This window comes from Hypanus sabinus, chromosome 22 (genome assembly GCF_030144855.1).
Source record: "Hypanus sabinus isolate sHypSab1 chromosome 22, sHypSab1.hap1, whole genome shotgun sequence".
Classification (NCBI taxonomy): domain Eukaryota; kingdom Metazoa; phylum Chordata; class Chondrichthyes; order Myliobatiformes; family Dasyatidae; genus Hypanus; species Hypanus sabinus.
Window position 1 is genome coordinate 28,528,861 of NC_082727.1, and position 21,281 is coordinate 28,550,141.

The 21,281-nt window shown below is 40.1% G+C and overlaps 1 protein-coding gene across 4 annotated transcripts in view; it reads right to left on the minus strand.

Moving 5' to 3' along the window:
* cabcoco1 (ciliary associated calcium binding coiled-coil 1) overlaps window positions 1-21,281 on the minus strand; it is a 98,564-nt gene that overhangs the window by 64,426 nt on the left and 12,857 nt on the right. For all 4 annotated transcript variants that reach the window (XR_009507430.1, XR_009507429.1, XM_059947370.1 and 1 more), the window contains exons 2-4: window positions 14,579-14,685; window positions 1,523-1,692; window positions 27-171 (exon numbers count right to left, since the gene is read on the minus strand). Coding sequence is in view for 2 of the 4 variants with exons in the window: in XM_059947370.1 (XP_059803353.1) it covers window positions 27-171; window positions 1,523-1,692; window positions 14,579-14,685 (422 nt within the window). In the remaining 2 variants the exon portion in view is untranslated. The remainder of the gene's footprint in view (window positions 1-26; window positions 172-1,522; window positions 1,693-14,578; window positions 14,686-21,281) is intronic.

Sequence of the window (21,281 nt, forward strand, 5' to 3'; positions counted from 1 at the left end):
TGTTGAGGAAGAGAGAGAACTAGTACCTGATCTTCATGTAATCAATAATGGCCTTGGCTTGGTCGACAGTGAAGAATTCCACACCACGACTCTTATCTGAACTTGACTGACTAACTTCAGTCATGAGTTTCGTGAGCTCTCTTAAGTTATCTAACAATGGCAAGTGTTTGTCTGTAATAAAACATAACACCAACTGAGTGAAAACCTCAGAAGATATTCTGATTTGTGTAAAATTATAAAGCAATAAGCAGTGACAAAATAAATTTGAAAACTTGTTTTATCTACCATTAAAGAAATAATCTTATATATATATATATATATATATATACATGTATCAAAATTTTATCTTTCAATTTGTAAGATTAATATGAATTTAACCTTTTCAAAAATCATAATATTTTCTTTGTTATGAGGTTTCTTTGCCCTTGGAGGTAAAACCCATAAAAAAAATGTATGCATCGTTACTTACCAACGACAATCCAGAAATCTGTTCAGACAAACAAGCAAAATATTTCTTTGGTGTTCCTTTCCCTTTTTCTTGTAAACTACCTGTACCCCAGCTATCCCAGAATCTAGGTTCCCACTGACGCACCACCGCACCCCATCCCCACCAAGTGAACCTTGAGCACTAGCAACATTAATATTTCCTCACTTACAGTCCAACCAGCATGCTAGTCCACAATCACTCTTGGAAATTCAAGACTCCAATATTCCCAGATCTAGAGTTATGTAATAATCCAGATACGGCCAAAAGTTCTATACAACATATTTCATGCTGCAACTCAACTCTTCAATGTTATGTCCTCAAATGATTAATTATTTTGTCTCTATTCCAAATTACTTCCAGATCTGAATGTGTAGGTATTATGACACGAAAATGAAAGCACTTCATATCTGACTGATCATGACGAGATTGAGTCATTTACTTACACAGATAGATGCTGCAGGGTAGTGGTTAACGTAATGCTATTACTACACCAGTAAACTGAGTTCAATTTATCCACTGTTTGTATATTCTCCATGTGGATCTCTCCTGGCTGCTCCAGTTTCCTCATATATTCCAAAGACAGATGGGTTAATAGATTAATTGGACACATGGGTGTATTTGTGTGGCACAGGCTCATTGGGCTACAGGGGCCTGCAAGTGCACTGCATATCAAAATAAAATAAAATAGAACTCTACTTATGCAGTGCAAAAGCACAACCAAAGACATTATTTTTGTAAATATCTATTTGTGCTAAACTTTAAGAAACTAAATACATCTGGTAGGAAAAGTATTTCCAGAAACAATTTTTATGAGGTACCTGGCAAATAGCCAAGCCATTTATTTACAAATCACAATAGCATGCTGATGTAAAGAACAACAAAGGTTCCAGACATGCTTGTTAGTCAATTTCCAGTAAGTGCCTATCAACTAATTCCATCTTCCAATTTAATGAAAATAACTTTCTGTTAAATTACTTCATTCACCTATGATTGATCAGGTATCTGTACATAAGTGGCATCAAAAATTATACTTACTGCTGATGTTCTCCAAAACGATATTTAACATAGTCATGAAGACAGATATTTGAAGTAGTGTGAAAACTTGCTTCTTGGCCCACCAGAACCCAGAGACATAATAATCCAAGAGACTGCCTTCTTTCATGCAATACTGGTACTGTTTCAGTTGTAGAATTTCAGCCAATACTCTTTAATGAATAGAATGAAAAAAGTAAAATTACATTCCTATTCAAGCAATTTCATGGGTAACATACTGTATGCCTTTAAAATACAATACCATGGAATCCAATAACTGTGAATGAAATCTTCAAGGCTATTTCATTCTGAAAATATTGTTAGCAAATCCAACTGTGAAATTGTTTTCTGTACATTACTGTTCACTGGAACCGAATTAAGCACGGATACCACCAGGTTCAGGAACAGTTATTACTTTTTAACCATCAGGCTCCTGAACTAGCATATAACTTCATTTACCTTAACATTGAACTGATTCCACAAACTACAGACTCACTTTCAATTATTCTACAACTCCATATTATTTATATACTATTTTTGTTATTATTTGCATGGTTAGTGGTTAGCACAAAGCAACTGGGGTTCAATTCCCACTACTGTCTGTAAGGAGTATGTAAATTCTCCCTATGAATGTGTGTGTTTCTTCTGAGTGCTCCAGTTTCCTCCCACAGATGTACCAGTTGATAGGATAAATAATCATTGTAAGTTGTCCCATGATCAGGCTAGGGTTAAATCAGGAGATTGCTGAGTTGGCCACCTCAAACGGCCAGAAGGACCTAGTGCAAACTATATTGCAATAAATTTTTAAAAAAGATGTCTTCTTTTGCACATTGGTTGTTGTCAGTCTTTGTTATTTATAGTTTTTCATAAATTCTATTGTATTCCTTTATTTTCCTTTAATTCCTGCAAGAAAACTTATCTCAAGGTAGTTTCCGATGACATATATGTACTTAGATAAAAAGTTTACTTTGGATTTTGAAGAGTAAAGATGCAGTTATACAGCATCTTTCCCAACCTCACTAAAACCCAAAGATTTTCACATCTAATTAAGTGCATACTTTTAAAGTGTGGTCACTGTTACAATTAGAGAAACACAACAGTGAGTCTGGAAGAATGTAGTAGATCCCTACAAACACCAATGAAATCAAGTCAAAGTCAAGTTAATAGTCATATGGACAAATACATGTACACATGCACAGGTGCAATGAAAATCTTACTTGCAGCAGCATCATAGGTACATAACATCATATAAGCAGCATTCACAAAAAAAAACATGAACATCAATTTTACAACAAAGAACACAATTAGAACAAAAAAAAACCAAAGCAACACACACAAAATGCTGATGGAACACAGCAGGCCAGGCAGCATCTATAGGGAGAAGCAAAACAATTCATACATAAGATCTTGAAATTCCCATGCCTCATGTAACAGGAAACAACAATGCCTCACTCATCAATGTGAAATACGCAAGCATAGGTCACTGGGAGACTTTCAACGCTGAAACAGGGTTTAGTTTATTTTATGGTAAATGTTAGTGTCTTGGCATTTTGTTGTACAATGAAACATGATCTCTTTTCTTTTTCAAAGTGTTAAATCCAGTGCTTTGGACTAGAACCATGCTGTACAATGTGTTAACTTATTTTTATAGTAGGCTTTGCTATTTAAAACAAAGATGAAGAGAGGTTTGTCATTGTTTTGCACGCTTGCACCATGGCTCATTTTTTTTTAATAACCTATGCAGACGGATCATTGGGGTGGAAAAATTAAACATTGCACTGAAGCATCTAAGGATAAATTAGATGGCTGTAACGCGAGTTGATTCCCTTGCATTCATACACTGACCACAACCACCTGCTCTGGTCTTGGCCTGTCCTTTCATGCCCAAGCATATGATCTTGAGTTGCATTAAATTTCATTTACCTCAATTCAATCAAAATATTATGACAATGTAGTCTTGTTCTAACACGTTCAAGTGCTCCTGCTGAATATTTCATTTTGAAGGCAGCTGGGAACTTCCTGCAATATTTGATGCATTACTTCTTGAAAAGGAGCGTCTTTCACTCTTCAGGTATTCCCTAAATGTCATTAGGTAGATCAGAGATGCCATGCATAAGCATATTTCCCTTCTACAGAGCACATGGTACTCATTCCTCTTCTGCAAGTGTATCAATATGCATATCCCACACATTCTGCTCCCACTCACACACCTACTCATTGTAAGCAAAGTTCCACTAGCATTGCACAGATAACTGACTCCAAGGAGATGAATGAAGACAACAGGGAACAGACATTGTCACTTGAGATCTGTCAGCAGAGCAGCTGCAGGTCTGGAGGTCGAGACAATGGTGCAGTGTTTGAATACCAGCTGATCATTGCACCATTACCTACCCACTCCTCTGAAAAGCTGCCTCTTGTGCAGGGATTAAGGGCATCAATTAAAGTTCTCATTAGACTCCCATGCACAACATTAACCCACTTATCCATGCTCTACAGCTAGCCATCCCCTTTGGTCTGTCAAAAGCCCATGGCAGCAATATGAACTTAGCCAACATTCAGTGGCCAATTTAGTAGGGACTTCCAGTACCTAATAAATCTGCCACTGAGTGTATGTTTGTGGTTTTCTGCTGTAGCCCATCTACTTCAGGGATCAATGTGTTGTGTGTTCAGAAATGCTCTTCTACACACCACTGTTATAACTCATGTTTCTTTGAGTTACTCTTGCCTTCCTGTTAGTTTGAACCAGTCTGGCTCTTCTCCTCTGACCTCTCCCATTAACAAGATGTTTTTGCCCACATAACTGCTTCTCACTGGACTTTTTTTTTTGCTTTTTACACCATTCCCTGTAAACTCTAGAGACTGTTGTACGTGAAAACTCCAGGAGATCAGCAGTTTCTGAGATACTCAAATCTGGCACCCACAATCAAAGTCACTTATATCACATTTCTTCCCTATTGCAATCTTTGGTCTGAACAACAAATGAACCTCTTGACCATGTCTGCATGTTTTTATGCATTGAGTTTCTGCCATATGATTGGTTGATCAGATATTTGCATTAACAAGCAGCTACAGGTATACCTCATAATGTGGCCACTGAGTTGATTATTATTTCATGTTTTTATTCCTTGCTTGTTCTGCTGTTGCAGTATTATCACAGTCAATTCTAAATAAAAGACTTAAGTGTGAGATCTGCTCTAAATTGCAAAATCTGTTACTGATCATTAAAATTACACCAGTTTTAACTGAAAAGGAAAGGAACCAGCCTTCCAGTAGCCGGATGGCAGACACCCAGGAGGCATTTTGATAGACTACTAAGATATCAAACCACATCTGTCATTCTGGTGTGGCACTTTACACTCTGTGATTCCCCTGTCCATTCATCCCTCCTGGCACTTATCCTTGAAAATGGCAGAAGTGCCACACTCGTCCGATCATTTCCTCTCTCACCTCCATTCAGGGCCCTAAACCATTGTTTCCAGGTGAAGCAACAATTCACATATGAATCTGTTGGGTCATCTACTGTATCCATTACTCCCGGTACAGTCTCCTCTACACTGATGAGACCTGATGTAGTTCGGGAGACTGCTTTGTTGAGCATCTCAGCTCCATCCTCAAAAAGTGCAATTTCCGGTGGCCAATCATTTCGAATCTTATCCCCATTCCCATGACATGCTCATCCATGACTTCCTTTACACATCCATGGGTGTGTTGGTTGTTAATGTAAATGACACATTTTCAGTATGTCTCCATGCACATGCAAATCTGAATCTGAATCCAGGTACCCTGGCTTCTTTCCACATCTCAAAGACATATGGACAGGCTAGTTAATTGGCCTCTGTAAACTGAACCCCTAGTGCATTTGTAGGTGGTAAGATTTATGGAGAATTGGTGGGAATGTGAGAAGAATAAAGTGCGTTAGTGTAAGATTAGGGGACTTGATGGTAAGAATTGTTTCAACAGACTGAAGGGCCTGTTCTGCATTATATCTTTCTATGAGTCTAAAACAAATAAAGAGTAATATACTGCGGTGATCTACATATACCTGTCTGGACACGCTCCCCCTGCTGACTGCTCCTGTGGCTCCTCCCACAGACCCCTGTATGAAGGCGATTGGAGGCACAGCCCCGGCCTCAGTCTCCAGGATGTTGTGTGGTGGTCACTTGCTGCTTGTTCTTTCTTCCAGCCAATAAAAGCCTATATCTCGCCTCACGTTTCTGAGAGTTATTGAAGGTGCAAAATATTGCCAACTTTTGTTTCTAAATGAAGATGAGTAACATAAACCAATGGAACCACTTAGACAAATAAGAGAAAATCTGCAGATGCTGGAAATCCAAGCAACGCACACAAAATGCTGAAGGGTCTTGGCCCCAAGCATCGACGGTACTCTTTTCCATAGATGCTGTCTGGCCTGCTGAGTTCCTCCAGCATTTTGTATGGGTCAGCTTGACAAGCTAGTGTCCTTGGCTTAATGATTCTCAAGACTCATCTCAACTCAGATGTGCATACTTGTGATTTCCAGTGCTTTCCTGATATCCATGAAGCATGCAGGCATAAATATCCAAAACATACTGGCATATGCACTACAGCTAACTAGCATTTCCTTAGGGAACCACCAGCTGGCATCATGTTGAGGCTCATTATTCAGCTGAGAGGTCCAGATAGGATGTGTCATCTCTATAGATTTTCTCAGAGTATAATCTTTATAAATGGGTTTATTGTTTCCCTGTCATTAGACTCCCAACCCTCCCCAGTGGTTAACTTTGTAACCTAGTAATGCAGTATCGCTACTGCTATCACAGCCGTGGCATCCAAATGGAAGAGTAGCACTCACTATGAACACAGTCTGTGGATCTTGAGTGTTGCCTGAACAGCCCACATTCAGTTTTGAAGATGTTTAAACAGCCAAGTGTTCCTTGAAGGAGTAAGCTAAGCAACATCTAGTATCCTATGCTCCTAATTATATTCAAACTGTTCTAGATCAGTCTTGTGTGCAGCTTGGAACTCCAACATTAGATTGTACAGATAGAAATAGAGCAAAATATCAGGCATGTTAAGGAGAGAGAGTGAGCCTGTGGTATGTCGAATACTGGGTGAACAAGTAGTCCTTGCTGTTGTTTTGCTCACGCTTGAGTGCTTGGTGGCGGGAGGGAGGGGAGCTGGTGGGGACTTTGGGGTTATAACATTTAACTGTCATTCATTCTCTGGGGGCACTCTTCTGTTTTCGTGGATGTTTGCGAAGAAAAAGCATTTAAGGCTGTATATTGTATACATTTCTCAGAGATTAAAAGTACCTTTGAAATCTTTGAATTGTGACCAGGAGTGCCTGGTCCAATTTTGTAATGAGCAATTTCATACATCCTGATTCAGAGGTTAAAAAAAATCATCTTTGAATAAATAGCAGCTAAGCAATACCAATACCAAGCAATCCAAATGCTGAACTGCAGTATTTGACTTACAAATGATATTTATTGTCCTAAACCATGTCTGATTTCCATTTGCACCATGAAATCTTATATAAGCTTCTGAAAACAAATGAGATATAAGTAATTTTGTATACTTAATTTGAATTACAATAGAGAATTTTAAAGATGTTTTTCTATTTAGTTCAATTAATAGATGTTTGACTCTCACAATGTCACATTAGCAAGATTTGAAAGAAAATATATTCTTACATTCTGCAGTACTACATTTGTGATTTATTTGAGATTATATTTATTTGTGATATACTCGAGATCCTGACCCAAGTTTTAAAGAGCACTAATGTTGTTATATTAAAAGCTCCTGTTGATCTTCTCAAACAATCTTTTATCTCAGGAAATACTTGCTCTGAAAGCTCACATCCTGTAGCTAATTCTTTGAGATGCAAATCCAGCTAATTTATACGGAACTCCGAATATCTTTATATAACAAATATACTTCCCTTGTGACAAACTGCAATTATTAGGACTATTGAGGAGTGTAGTGTGGGAGAACACATATGAAACTGAACAGATCTGTTTTTACCCACTTAACCAGGTGGAAACTCAGGGCTTCTGAACACAGGCTTGCACTCAGTTAAGGGTTCACCAGGATTTCGCATGAACTGGGGAACTTCAGTTATAGGAAGAGGTTAGATAGGCTGCGTCTTTTTTCCTTAGAGTGAAAGAGGTTGAGGAGGATCCTGATGGGAGGTATGGAGGTGTATAAAATTATGAAATTAATAGATTGTCAAATCCTTTGACCATTGTAGGCATGTCAAAAAACAAGAGGTTTACAGAGAGAGGAAGGAGTCTTGAAGATTTTTTTTAATGCATGGAGTAGTTAATATTTAAATATCATGCCAGAAGAGATGTGGAATCAGATACAATCACAACGTTTAAGAGGCATTTTGACAAGGATACTTTTCCAAAGTGGACAAATGGGATTTGTCTACATGGACTAAAAGCTCAGCATATACATGTTGGATCAAAAGATTTTTACTGTACAACTCTATAATCCTTGGGACTCATATACTGTATGAAAAAGCATCTAGTGTTTTCCAGGTGTATTTGATGAATACAGGTGTCGATTATAACCAACACAGAAACTCCAACGTTTCTATGATAAACTCTTCCATCTTCTTCAGGGATGATGCCTGGGTAAGTCTAGTCCAGTGGTACCCCTTCATCATTCTGAACACTTTCTATGTTCTTTCTCAAACTTTTACCTCGCAATAAATGTAGCCCAGTTTTCCAAACTTGTCCCCAATATCAGATTCTGTAATTCTAGTGAATCTAAGCTGCACTCATTCATGGAATCATCTGCTTCTACCGTCCATTTCATTCCATCTTTCATTTAAACGAGGTTCTCAACTAAGTTATCATTTTATCTCACCTCACAGACCTTGGCCTGATGGTGAGATGGCTTTGTCCAGTCTGATGGTGAGGCCATCAGTCTGGACAAAACAGAGGCCTTATTTCACAACTGAGGCTGTGCTGCTTTCCATCACCATCAAAGGCATAACACTGAATTTAAGTACCTCGGCAGTGCCGTCTCCTGTGACGGTTCCTTGGATAAAGAAATCAATGTGAAGTTTTGGGCTACCTGTGACCACGGGCTAAACCAGCACAATAGCGTACTTTGGGTAAACTTGCTCATAGCAACTTAGAAGATAGGTGACATGCAGACCTGGAGAACACCCAGAAGAAGAAGAAAGCAGCAGCAACAGCAGTGTCTATAATATCAGGATAACTCCCTTTTCCCACTGTTAATGTCTATGTTGTCAAGAATTGGCCTCTTAAGTCACCTTCACTGACACATCAGATGTGCTGCACAAATACAATTGTTGTCATTGAAATCAACGGACAACCAACACAGGTCTTTGCCTAAACGGAAAATAGTGCCCCTTTTCACCTAGACCATTGAAAACATTGTTCTCCATTAACAAAGACCACTAAACATATTCCATTGATTATGGGAAAATAATGATAGATTGATTAACATTGATTACATAAAGGCACTCCTGCATCCTCTTTTCAAATCAAATGTTTGGGTTAACAATCATGCTTTAAACATTTACTGCAAATTTGTTACCACATGAACCAAAGCAGCCTAACTTATAAGTTTGTGTAAGCCACTGAACAAACTCTAAAGTGTCCAGAAGTGACTCATTAGTCAGGGGACCAGACAGGAGATTCTGCTGACGTGAATGGGACACCCAAATGGTATATTGCCTCCCAGGTGCCAGGGTTAGGAACGTCTCAGATCGTGTCCGCAACATTACAGAGAGGGAGTGAGAGCAGCCAGACAGATGTCTTGGTACATATTAGTACCAATGACATAGGAAGGAAAACAAAGAGGTCATGAAAAGAGAACTGAGAGAGCTAGGTAAAAAACTGAAAAGCAGGACTTCCCAGGTAGTAATTTCTGGATTGCTGCCTGTGGCATGTGCCAGTGAGAGTAGAAACAGGATGATTTGGCAAATTAATGCATGGCTGAGAAGCTGGTGCAGGGGTCAGAGTTTCAGGTTCTTTGATCATTGGGATCTCTTCTTAGGGAGGTATGACCAGTTCAAAAGTGACGGGTTGCACCTGAGCCTGAGGGGAACCAATATTCTCGTGGGCAGGTTTGTTAGAGCTGGGAGAGGGTTTAAACTAATTTGGCAGGGGAGCGGGAACCTGGGTGAAGGGATTCAGGATACAACGCATGGTAAAAAAAAAGCAAAGGTAGCATGCAGTCAAACTGTCAGGAAGGATAGGCAGATGATAGGGCATAACTGCAGCCAGCAAGGTGAGTATCAGTGCATTAGGAATGCAGTATCAAAAATGGCAGCAAATGTAGTACTCAAAGTGTTACATCTCAATGCACAAAGTATAAGAAATAAGGTGGATGATCTTGTTGCACTATTACAGATTGTCAGGTATGATGTTATGGCTATCACTTAATCATGGCTGAAGGATGGGAATTGGGAGCTGAATGTTCAAGGTTACATGTTGTATTGAAGGGATAGGAAGGTAGGCAGATGAGGTGATGTGGTTCTGCTGGTAAAGAACGGCATCAAATCAGTAGAAAGATGTGATATAGGAACTGAAGAGTTAAGAAACTGCAAGGGTAAAAGGACGCTGATGGCAGTTATATACAGGCCTCCCAACAGTAGCTGGGATGTGGACCATAGATTGCAACAGGAAATAGAAAAGCTGTGTCGAAAGGGCAATGTTATGATAGTTATGGGAGATTTCAACATCCAGTTCGATTGGCAGGAAATGGATCTCAAAAGAGTGAATTTGTTGAATGCCTATGAGATGGCTTTTTAGAGCAGTTTGTCATTGCGTCTACTAGGGGCTCAGTTATACTGGATTGGGTGTTATGTAATGAACTGGGGGTGATTAGGGAGCTTAAGGTAAAAGAACCCTTAGGAGGCAGTGATCATGACATGATTGAGTTCAACTTGAAATTTGATAGGGAGAAAGTCAAATCTGACATAGCAATATTTCAGTGGAGTAAAGGAAGTTACAGTGGTATGAAAGAGGAGTTGGCCAAAGTAAGTTCGAAGGAGATGCTGGCAGGGATGACAGCAGAGCAGCAGTGGTGCAAGGTTCTGGGAAAAATGAGGAAGGTGTAGGATAGCTGTATTACAAAAATGAAGAAATACTCAAATGGCAAAATAGTACAACTGTGGCCGACAAGCGATGTCAAAGCTAATATAAAGCAAAAGAGAGGGCAAAGCCAATATAAAGCAAAGCAAAAATAAGTAGGAAGACAGGATTAGGATGCCTTTAAAATCCTACAGAGAGCAATTAAGTGGATTGTAAAAGCTTTTATGTAAATGACTATAAATTGGACATTGCATATTTAAATGGAGATGTAACATAAAGATTTTTACTTCTCATGTATGTAAAAGATGTAAGAAATAAAGTCAATTCAATTCACTTCAAAAAATAAAAGAGAGATGAGAGTGGATAAAGGACTGCTAGAAAATGAGGCCGGAGAAATAATAATGGGACAAAGAAATGACAGATGAATTGTGCCGGAGGATTGGCGTATTGCTCATGTGGTTCCATTGTTTAAAAAGGGTTCTAGAAGTAAGCCTAGCAATTATAGACCTGTCAGTTTGACATCAGTGGTGGGTAAATTAATGGAAAGTATTCTTAGAGATAGTATTAATAATTATCTGGATAGACGGGATCTGATTAGAAGTAGCCAGCATGGATTTGTGCGTGGAAGGTCATGTTTGACAAACCTTATTGAATTTTTTGAAGAAGTTACGAGGAATGTTGACGAGGGTAAGGCAATGGATGTAGTCTATATGGAATTCAGCAAAGCCTTTGACAAAGTTCCACATGGAAGGTTAGTTAAGAAGGTTCAGTCGTTAGGTATTAATGCTGGAGTAATAAAATGGATTCAACAGTGGCTAGATGAGAGATGCCAGAGAGTAGTGGTGGATAATTGTTTATCGGGATGGAGGCCGGTGACTAGCGGGGTGCCTCAGGGATTTGTTTTGGGCCCAATGTTGTTTGTAATATACATAAATGATCTGGATGATGGGGTGGTAAATTGGTAGGTATGCAGATGATACTAAGGTAGGAGGTGTTGTGGATAATGAGGTGGGTTTTCAAAGCGTGCAGGGAGTTTATGCCGGTTAGAAGAATGGGCTGAACGTTGGCAGATGGAGTTTAATGCTGAGAAGTGTGAGGTTCTACATTTTGGCAGGAATAATCCAAATAGAACATACAGGGTAAATGGTAAGGCATTGAGGAATGCAGAGGAACAGAGAGATCTAGGAATAACAGTGCATAGTTCCCTGAAGGTGGAGTCTCATGTAGATAGGGTGGTGAAGAAGACTTTTGGAACGCTGTCCTTTATAAATCAAAGCATTGAGTACAGAAGTTGGGATGTAATGTTAAAATTGTACAAGGCATTGGTAAGGCCAAATTTGGAATATTGTGTGCAGTTCTGGTCACCGAATTATAGGAAAGATATCAATAAATTAGAGAGAGTGCAGAGACGATTTACTAGGATGTTACCTGGGTTTCAGCACTTAAGTTACAGAGAAAGGTTGAACAAGTTAGATCTCTATTCATTGGAGCGTAGAAGGTTGAGGGGGGATTTGATCGAGGTATTTAAAATTTTGAGAGGGATAGATAGAGTTGACGTGAATAGGCTGTTTCCATTGAGAGTAGGGGAGATTCAAACGAGAGGACATGATTTGAGAGTTAGGGAGCAGAAGTTTAAGGGAAACACGAGGGGGTATTTCTTTACTCAGAGAGTGATAGCTGTGTGGAATGAGCTTCCTGTAGAAGTAGTAGAGGCCAGTTCAGTTGTGTCATTTAAGGTAAAATTGGATAGGTATATGGACAGGAAAGGAGTGGAGGGTTATGGGCTGAGTGCAGGTAGGTGGGACTAGGTGAGATTAAGAGTTCGGCATGGACTAGGAGGGCCGAGATGGCCTGTTTCCATGCTGTGATTGTTATATGGTTATATGGTTAATTAAATGAGTATTTTGCATCAGTCTTCACTGTGGAAAACATTAGCAGTATGTCAGATATTGAAGGGTGTGAGGGAAGAGAAGTGAGTGCAGTTACTATTACAAGGGAGAAGGCATTCAAAAAGCTGAAAGACCCAAAGATACCTAAGTCACCTGGACCAGATGAATTGCACTCTGGGATTCTGATATATGTAGTGTTACAGATTGTGGAGGCATTAGTAATGATCTTTCAAATAGCATTGGACTCTGACATAGTACCAGTGGACTGGAAAATTGCAAATGTCACTCCACTCTTTAAGAAAGGACGAAGGCAACAAAAAGGAAATTATAGACCAGTTAACCTGACCTTAGTGATTGGGAAGATGTTGGAGTCAATTGTTAAGGATGAGGTTATGAAGTACTTGGTGACACAGAACAAGGTAGGATAAGGTTAGCATGATTTCCTTAATGAAAAATCTTGCCTGGCAAACCTGTTGGAATTCTTTGAGGAGATTACACATAGGATAAATTAAGGGATTGTAGTGGATGTTGTAAATTTCACCTTTCAGAAGGTCTTTGATGAGGTCCCACACATGAGGCTGCTTACCAACTTAACAGCCTATGGGATTACAGGAAAATTACTGACATGGTTAGAGCACTGGCTGATTGGTAGGTGGCAGTGCGTGGGAATAAAAGAATCCTCTTCTGTTTGGCTGCCAGTGACTAGTGGTGATCTGCATGGGTCGGTGTTGGGACCACTTCTTTTTATACTGTATATCAATGATTTAGATGATGGAATAGACGGCTTTGTTTCCAAGTTTGCAGATGATATGAAGACTGGTGTAGGAGCAGGTAGTGTTGAGGGAACAGGTTGGCTGCAGAAGGACTTAACACATTAGGAGAATGGGCAAGAGAGTGGCAAATGAAATACAATGTTGAAAAATGCAAGGTCATGCACTTTGGTAGTAGAAATAAATGTGCAGACCTCTTTCTAAATGGAGAGAAAATCCAAAAATCTGACATGCAAAGGGACTTGGGAGTCCTAGTGCAAAACACCCTAAAGGTTAACTCGCAGGTAGAGTCAGTGGTACGGAAGACAAATGCTATGGTAGCATTCACTTCAAGAGGTCTAGAATACAAGAGCAGGGATGTGATGCTGAGGCTTTATAAAGCATGGGCAAGGCCTTGCCTTGAGTATTGTGAACGGTTTTGGGCTCCTCATCTAAGAAAAGATATGCTGGTATTGGAGAGGGTTCAGAGGAGGTTCACAAGGATGATTCCAGGAATGAAAGGGTTATCATATGAGGAACGTTTGATAGCTCTGGGTCTATACTTGCTCGAACTCAGGATGAGGGGAAATCTCATTGAAACATTTTGAATGTTGAAAAGCCTAGACAAAGTAGATGTGGAAAGGGTGTTTTCCATGGTGGGGGAGTCTGGGACAAGAGGCCACAGCCTTAGTACAGAGGGATGTCCATTTAAAACAGATGCGGAGAAATTTTTTTAGCTGGGGGTGGTGAATATGTGGAATTTATTTCCACAGGCAGCTGTGGAGGCCAGGTCATTGGGTGTATTTAAGGCAGAACTTGATAGGTAGAAGTAGAACTTGATTGGACTTGGTATCAAAGGTTATGGGAGAAGGCCTGGGAGTGGGGCTGAGGAGGGGAAAAAAGGATCAGCCATGACTGAATGGTGGAGTGGATTCGATGCGCCAAATGATATAATTCTGCTCCTATGTCTCATGGTCTAAAAATAGCAAGTGACTCAAAGTCAACTTCTCTAAGTTTTATATTCCTTGTGATCTTTATGCTGTATTTTAGTGGTAGATTCTTGTGCATGTGAAGTTAATCTAATATTATACACCACATAACATCACTATACATGCAAATAGTTCCTCTACACCAACATGGTATCTGCAAAGAACTGAAGAATGAAAATGGCCATCCAAACACTGATAATTGGGAATCTCCATTCTGTAGTCCCTGCTGGCTATATAGCACTACCCTAAATATTCCATTCCCAAACTTTCCTGAACATTTCCAAACCTTCCAAAACAATTATTCTTTAAGTGGCATTTACAAAGAGAAGATATAATTGAACATGTTTTTGAAGAGTTTAAAGTGGTCTTTACTACTTACTTCTCAACGAACTCCACGTTTAATAGTATAAGTTCTGACATCTCGGAAAAGGAGATAAATTTCCAGGCCAGTGGATTTTCTCTTTCCTTCACAGTGACCTCTTCAATCTATTTAATAAACAGAAACATAACTTAGAGTAAATCACAATGATTCACTATAATGTGGATTTATTGGTGCTATATTTGAAGTCAACGTCAGATGTTCATTTCATGTTCATTAAGTTTTATTTGTAGAAATTCTCCCTTAGCCTTTGTTTCATGAAAAATGTGCCTACATATAACTCTACAGCAAATCAACAAATTATCTGACTACAGAGATAATGCAATTTAAGTTCATAATTCTTTTCATCACAATAAAATTCTTATCAGTTCATAACCATGATGCAGCCAGCCAATATATTCTCTCCACCACACATCTATAGAAGTTTGTCAAAGTTTTAGCTGTCATGCCGAATCTTCACAGACTCCTGAACAGCGTGTCACTAAATGTAAATGAACTGTGTTTAGACTACTTTGTTAGCTGGTGAGGTATCCATAACTATCTATAACTGGGTTGGGCTTAAGATCACTGCCATATAAAACTCATCAGGTTTAATGTAGAACCTTCTACACAGTTAATGCTGGTGTGGCTGTGATAGTATTAGGTTTGCTGACTGTGAAGTTCTAAACTCAAACAATGATCTTAAGCCCAACCCAGATGCTGCCTGGCCTGCTGAGTTCCTCCACCATTTTGTGTGTGTTGCTTGGATTTCCAGCTTCTGCAGATTTTCTCTTGTTTGTGACAAAATCAACATGAAATTTCCTCATCACGCACCATTTTTTCTGAAATTACCTATATTTGTTAATTCAATTCATACTTTAAGTCAGAATAACCAATGCCAAAAATTACACGGACGTCAGTCAAGAATGCTGCTGAAAATTTTATTGGCAACTTCAGAGTATCAAACTACTGAGCTGGTTGACAACATGCTTCAAGCATACTAAACCATGAAGTGCAACATTCATTCCCATTAATACTTCTTCACTGAAAATCTTGGCGCTATCAGTGACGAGAATATTGAAAGGTTTCACCAGAACATTGTGGTCATGGAGAAACGGCATCAGAGCTACTGGAGTCCATCAATGCTGGCTGATTATTGTTGGACACATCAGCGCGAAGTCTCAAAAACACCGAATACAAATGAAAATCATCAACAAAACATCTTTAGCTGAGTTGAACCATTGCAAAGTGTCAGCACTATCATGCAATTTAAATGCATTATATGCAATTAAAATTAATTTCTTGTTTCTCAAAATATCTATGTGACACAAGTAGAATGGAATTATATTTGTGTTCAGCTTCAAAAGCTCTGTCACAGGCACAAAATAATTGTGAGGAAGCAATATTTTTGAAAAAAAAAGGTTGTTGTCCGATGCTATTAAGAGATCGGCTCTTTGATATGCCAAGTGATAATATCAATCTGGTCTGCAAGCTTCCTTAAACTAAATAACCTAGCTAAACTGTCTGGTTTGAAACAAGCCCAATGAAATAATCCCATTGTTCTACAATGCAAGTTTTGAGAAATTAGTCCAGGTGCTGTGACCAGGCATCCTGGGTGCTACAGTATATTTGTCTGCAAAGCTCTCCTTTTAAATTCAGACTAATTATTGTTTATCATTTACATTAAGAACTGAAAACTGGCTTCTGTTTTTGAGAAGGAACTGAACAAAGGATATTAGTTGGAAGTTTATAAAAAACACAAAATGCTGGCAGAATTCAGCAGGCCAGACAGCATCTAAGGGAGGAGGTAATAATGACGTTTCGGGCTGAAACCCTTCATTAGGAGTGAAGTAACATGGGATAGTCGAGGGGGGAATAAGAAGTGGGGGGAGGGATAGAGAGCTGGGAAGTGATAGGCTGGAGGGAAATGGGCTAGGGGGAAGGTGGAGAATTATGGGAAATAAAAGAGAAAGAAAGGTAGGGCTGGGGGGAGAGATTATAGTGAGGGGGGAAAAGAGAGAGAAAGAGAACCAGACTATAATAATAGATAGGGTTGGGGGTAAGGTTGGGGGGCAGGGGTATTAACGGAGGTCAGTGAGTTGGATGTTCATGCCGGCAGGAAGGAGGATACCTAGGTGGGAGATAAGGTATTGCTTCATCAACCTGTGTGTGGCCTCATCTTGATGGTAGAGGAGGCCATGGACAGACATGTCGGAGTGGGAGTGGTCTGTGGAATTGAAGTGTGTGGCCACAGGGAGATCCCGCCACTGCTCGAGGACCAAGCGCCGACATTCGGCGAAACGGTCTCCCAGTCTGCGGCGGGTCTCCCCAATGTATAAATGGCCACATTGGGAGCACCAGATACAGTATATCACCCCAGTTGACTCGCAGGTGAAGTGCCTCACCTCAAAGGACTGTCTGGGGCCTGGGATGGTGGTGAGGGAAGAAGTGTGGGGACAGGTGTAGCACTTCTTCTGTTTGCAGGGATGAGTGCCCGGAGGGAGGTCCGTGGGGAGGAATGGGGGGGGGAATGAATGGACAAGGGAGTCACGTAGGGAGCGATCCCTGCGGAAAGCCGAGAGTGGGGGGAAGTGGGGAAGATGTGGTTGGTGGTGGGATCACGCAGGAGGTGGCGGAAGTTAAGGAGGATTATACGTTGGATCTGTAGGCTGGTAGGGTGATAGGTGAGGACCAGGGGACTCTATCCCTGGTGAGCTGGTGGGGGGATGGGGTGAGGGCAGAGGTGCGTGAAATACGGGAGACGCGATGGAGGGCAATGTTGATAGTGGACGAAGGGAAGCCCCTTTCTTTAAAAGAGGAAGACATTTCCTTTGTCCTAGAGTGAAAGGCCTCATCCTGAGAACAGATGCGGCGGAGGTGGAGGAATTGAGAGAAAGGGATAGCATTTTTGCAGGAGACAGGGTGGGAGGAGGAATAGTCTACTTAGCTATGGGAGTTAGTAGGTTTGTAGTAGACATCAGTGGATAGGCTGTCTCCAGAGATAGAAACAGAAAGATCTAGAAAGGGGAGGGAGGTGTCGGAAATAGACCAGGTGAATTTGAGGGCGGGGTGAAAGTTGGAGGCGAAGTTAATGAAGTTGACGAGCTCAGCATGCGTGCAGGAAGCAGCACCGATGCAGTTGTCGATATACCGCAAGAGGAGGACAGATACCGGTGTAGACTTGGAACACAGATTGCTCCACATGGCTGACAAAAAGGCAGGCATAGCTAGGACCCATGCGAGTGCCCATGGCTACACCTTTAGTTTGGAAAACTAGTTCGCAAACCTGCCTGTCCAGGCAGACCCATTGTCTCTGCTTGCTCCTGCCCCACTGAACTCATTTCTGCCTATCTCAACTCTGTTTTATCTCCCCTTGTTCAATCCCTTCCCACCTATGTCCGTGATACTTCCCATGCTTTACATCTCTTCAAAGATTTCAAGTTCCCTGGGCCCCACCACCTCATTTTCCCCATGGACGTCCAGTTCCTATATACCTCTATCCCCTACCAGGAAGGTCTCCAAGCTCTCCGTTTCTTCCTGGATTCCAGACCCAGCCAGTCACCTTCTACCACCACTCTTCTCCGCCTCGCTGAATTAGTCCCCACCCTTAACAATTAGGCTACCCCCAGCATACCTTCAATTGAGTTGGTTGTGAATGCAAACAATGCATTTTATTGTTTGCTTCATTGTTTACCTGATAAATAAACTTGAATCCTGAAATAGTGATAGATTAAATTTGATCAGATACCTCTTTCAAAGACCCAGAGACTCAAAGGGTTTAATGACCCTTTCCCATGTTGTGCAAGGACAAATAAAGAACTTGAAAAGATCAAACTGTCAAATTGTCATTTGTAAACACGATTTCTTCTTTTAAACAAGAAAATGTGTTTCAATAGTGAGTTTCTACTTGTTTTCTTGCCACACATGACAATATCTCCTGTAATGCTATGTCCTGAGACAAAACAACCATATGGTTGCTCAGAGGTAAAAATTCATGACAATCTTCTAGTAATCTAGCTAGGCTAAGCCAAAACCACTCCTGACCTTAGCTCTTGTCATGTTACACCCAGCTGTGGATTTCTATGTACCTGTTTGACACCAGTCATTGCACAGACAAGCTATAGACTTGCAGCTGAATGGAAGGATATGCATCATATCTGGAACTTCCAGCTTGGCTGTGCGCAACTGGCTCCTTATCCTCTTGTCATATCACAACCCCCCCCCCCCCACACACACACACATGATAATCCAATGACAGTTCAGAATATTCAACCTGCATCTGACTTATCTCTATATGTGTATAATCCACTTGCTCACCCAATTCCCATAAAAACGTTGTCTACCGAACAACCATCCTGAACAAAATCTGTCTCAAGAGCGCATTTGGAACAAGGAAAGGGAATCAAATTCCACATTATGCCAACTACTTCATGTTTTGAAGCAGACTCAGCCTCCAGATTTTGGATGGGGCAATAACAATGCAAAGACAATCTTCACCTCTGAGCTGGGCATGCTCACCTTGTCACAGCTATGGAGAATGGTGCTTGTTGTTAAAGTTATCCCTTCCCCAAATTTAGCAGCATGACAAGTGTGCACTCAGCAAGCAATGAGATTGTCATTTAGCTTTGTTGAGTAAATAAATGGAGGGAAATGAATAGTTAACATTTTAGGCTGAGACCCTTGGTTACTTCCCATGTATAACATACAACTACTAAATAAAATACAAAAAAAAATTTTATTTCACAACCTTGTGTGGCATAGATTATACTGAATGTGTAGACCCTCAGAAGCTTCTGTATGTTGAGATGTTCTCACTACTCGTTCTATTGTCCAATGAAATCAATACATTGCTGTTTGGTTTGTTAATAGGTTTTCAAGCAGCACCAATTCAGATTGAAGACCGATTACTCTTTTTCAAAATAAAAACTTACTCTCAGCAAACTTTTTGATTCATGTGCAAATTATTTCATGTATTCCAAATTCTTAAAATTACTAAGTGCATGCATCCCTCCAGACATTGTGCTATCTGCAGGCTTTCTTTATTGTTTTTACACTGATTTTAAAGAAATATTTCAAGTTTTTGCAATTCTGCTGGAGAATCCAATTTTCAAAGGAATTAAGATTTTCCTGAGTTGTTAATCCTGTGTGGATGCTGTATGTATTGTAAGAACACCTCAAGCACGAAGCAATAATGTCCAATGGTAGGGGGAAACCCAACAGAAACAATACATTATCATCATTGTTATACAATCAAATTACAAAGAAATGCAAAGTGTGCAATATCACCATTGTTCTACTATTAATTATTGATATTTCTATGACAGAAGCATGATGATAACCACTAATGGGTCACTTTGTGTCACTTAGAAAATTTGACCAGACACTTCCTATCATCAGTCACGCCTGTAACACCAGCACCAGATCCACATCTAGACTCCGTGGGAAGACATAATTCCCTATCCAGTGTGTCCTTTGGAGCTGTGAAGGGAAATTTGGACCACAATGTTCCCAGGGGTACCACCGAGCATTTTCAGGATGGTGATATTTTGCTGCTACAGCACTAACTTGGGAGATATGCTGGTGAATGAGAATCCTGAATCCTGTCTTCACTACATCCCCTTCCCAATTAAATCTATATCCTATGTTTCAAACCACCAACTTCTTCATCGCCACAGATGTGCTGTCAAGTTCCAAAATATAGTTTTCTCCCCCACACAAACAATTGGGAGGGAAAATGTGCCAATTGCTCTCTCTCCCTCCATAACCAGCAAAATCGCTTTGAAATTCGAATCCAAGACCTACACCACCCTAATCTCACCACCACAGAATTGCCTGCAAATTCAATTTATCTTTCCCCCCAACCCCCACCACAGAACTGTCGACCTCTTCCTCCCATCATACAACTCTGAACTCAAATCTGAGAGAGTACTAGAGTATTCCTGTAACACAGACAGTAAGTGAATCACAGATCCAATGTCCATCTATACTGGCCAAAGACCCCATCAGACTGAAGCCACAGAGAAAGTGGAAGCAACACATTTTTGAAAAGGAATCTGCGAAATACCTGCTTTCTTGCAACTGAGGCCGCAGATGTCCAATGCAATGAGCTTTTGAGACAATGACCAAGATATTTATTGTCTCACATTTACACTTCTTCAGTACATCTACACACGAAGATCTCTATCCAATCATATTTTTGTACTGAAGTTTTTTTAACTGCAGTAAATAATTTTAATAAATAGATAGAAAATAAATAACTAATGAATTGAATATTTATTTCAACAATCAAGGTGACACCTACATACTTTTATATTACGCAAAAGTCAGGGATATTCCACTATCTGGACTTCGTTTTAGTCCAGAAGGAGTAAAAAGCAAAAAGCAAGTTTCAGATTATATACACACGAGATTCTGCAGATGCTGGAAATCCAGAGTAACTCAGCACATCAGGAAACATAAATGGAGAGGAATAAAGAGTCAACATTTTGGGTTGAGACCCTTCAACTGATTTATTCATCTCCATGGATGCCGCCTTACCTTTTGAGTTCATCCAGCATATTGTGCATTTTCAGGTGAAAAGACATATGATCCATTTATAAGTGCCATTAGGTGAAACAAGCCAGAAAATGTCTAATAAATCAGGATAATAGTATCATTTTCTTTATTGTTCAATGAATTTGACACAGTTCTGACTTCACAAGACCTTCCATTAGTCCGTCAACTG